The sequence below is a fragment of the Eurypyga helias genome, unplaced genomic scaffold (assembly GCF_000690775.1).
Source record: "Eurypyga helias isolate BGI_N326 unplaced genomic scaffold, ASM69077v1 scaffold32854, whole genome shotgun sequence".
NCBI classification, from domain to species: Eukaryota; Metazoa; Chordata; class Aves; order Eurypygiformes; family Eurypygidae; genus Eurypyga; species Eurypyga helias.
In genome coordinates this window covers 1-1736 of record NW_010244874.1, presented here as the reverse complement: position 1 = coordinate 1736, position 1736 = coordinate 1, and the positions used below count along the sequence as shown (strand labels likewise).

Sequence of the window (1736 nt, the reverse complement as noted above, 5' to 3'; positions counted from 1 at the left end):
CCGAGCCAGTAAGAGGCCGGGAAGAAGCACTGGGACAGAACCGAGTTGTCCCTTTGCCTGTCCCCAGCTGTCCCCACTCACGTAGCCCTTGCTGGGGTTGAAGACCCTCTCGTGACGGCAGAGGAAGACATCGCGGATCCGGCCGGACGTCTTGATGGTGTTTTTGTGGGGCGGGCGTCGGAGCCCGTGAACTTCATCTGCGCCAGGTTGTGGATGAAGAAGTTGAGTTTGGTGGCCACGCTGCCCAGGCTGGACTCGATCAACCTGCAACGAGGCCACCACGTGTTCGGCACGGAGGAGCCTGTCAGCGTGCCAACCTGGTGCCCGTGTCTCGCTCCATCCTCTCCTGCCCCATCGCCCACCCATGTCCTCTACCTGGTGAAGTAGGTGGTGGCATCGGCATCAGAGTCCTGTGGCCTGAGGGCATCGTAGACATACTTGAGGTCCTCCAGGTCGGAGAGCTCGGGGATGCCACAGGACAGCATCTGGGAGGCAAGGCGGGGGATGAGGGCAGGTGGTGGTAGGAGAAGGTGGGGGTGGGAGACCCCCTCTGCGATGGCTGGGGGGGGACGGGCATGTGTCCCCCTGCCTCTCACCAGCCCCAGAAGGTTGAGGAAGAGGTGGGTGTGCTTGCGGATCAGGTTGTAGGCCTGGCAGCACAGGTCGACGAAGTCGTGGAAGCGGCTGGAGGGCTTGTCCCCCCCGTTGATGACGTACGCCATGTCAGAAGTGAAGACGAACGGCGCCCGGTCCCTGCAGGTGACCATGGCCAGGGGTCACCCACCACCAGGACCCCAGCATGAGATTTCACCCCGTGAAACCCTGAAGCTGAAGAGCCGCAGCCCCACAGGGATGAGCCCAGGCAAGGGGGAAGGGGGCGCCGGAGGCATTTCTCACCTCTTGATGTTACCAAACATCTGCGCGTGGCCCAGGAACCTGCCGAAGTCGATGTGAAACATGTGGCCGGTGGTTTTGAGCATGATGTTGTCGTTGTGCCGGTCGCAGATTCCCAGAACGTAGGTGGCCACGCAGCAGCCAGCGCAGGAGTAGATGAAGTTCTCCACGGCCTGGGAGGAGGGAAGGAGAGAGGGATGGAGCCACCAGGCATGGAGAAAGGCTGGGCACGTCGGGAAGCGACAGGTCTCATCCCTGGACAGGGGAGCATGGGGAGTAGGGACCATGCCAGGCTCCTCCTCACCTTCTCATACTCATCCTCCTCAGGGTTGTGCTTCTGCAGCCAGTCTGCCAGTGGCCGATCTTTGAAGGAGCCCGTGACACCGTGCTCTACCTGGATTTTGCGTAGCGTCTCAGCGTTGGGGATCATCTCCACCATGCCTGGCAGCCAAGACAGCAGGGTGAGACCCAACCGTCCTGCCAAGATCCCAGCCCACTTTGTCACCAGCCCAGCCACTCCCCAGCCATCACCGCTGAGTGACAGCCTGCAACGCCACATTCCTGCAGACGGGCTGGTGGGATCAGACCCGGAGGTAGATCACAGCTACTTGCAGCAGCTCCTCTCTAGCAGAGCCCCAAGACCTCCTGTGCCATCAGCAGCCCGAAAGCATCGCTATCTGGGGGCTGATGCTGCTGGGAGCCACCCCAACACTGTGTTACCTCGTCCACGGCCGGTGGAGAAGCAGCGGAAGATGACCATGCGCATGTCCAGCCCCTCCTGCACCCAGATCTTGTTCATGATCCGGATCATCTGCAGCGTCAGCATGTCCTGCCGCAGGTCG

The 1736-nt window shown here is 61.6% G+C and overlaps 1 protein-coding gene across 1 annotated transcript in view; it reads right to left on the bottom strand.

Annotated features, from left to right (window-relative positions):
• Nucleotides 1-1729, bottom strand: part of LOC104508328 (phosphatidylinositol 4-phosphate 3-kinase C2 domain-containing subunit beta-like) — a gene marked incomplete at its 3' end in the record, with an annotated part of 2006 nt that extends 277 nt beyond the window's left edge. The window contains exons 1-6 of the mRNA XM_010149907.1: nt 1615-1729; nt 1199-1335; nt 898-1067; nt 597-753; nt 376-485; nt 144-264 (exon numbers count right to left, since the gene is read on the bottom strand). Coding sequence (XP_010148209.1) covers nt 144-264; nt 376-485; nt 597-753; nt 898-1067; nt 1199-1335; nt 1615-1720 — 801 coding nt within the window. The remainder of the gene's footprint in view (nt 1-143; nt 265-375; nt 486-596; nt 754-897; nt 1068-1198; nt 1336-1614) is intronic.
• Nucleotides 1730-1736: the final 7 nt, after the last annotated feature.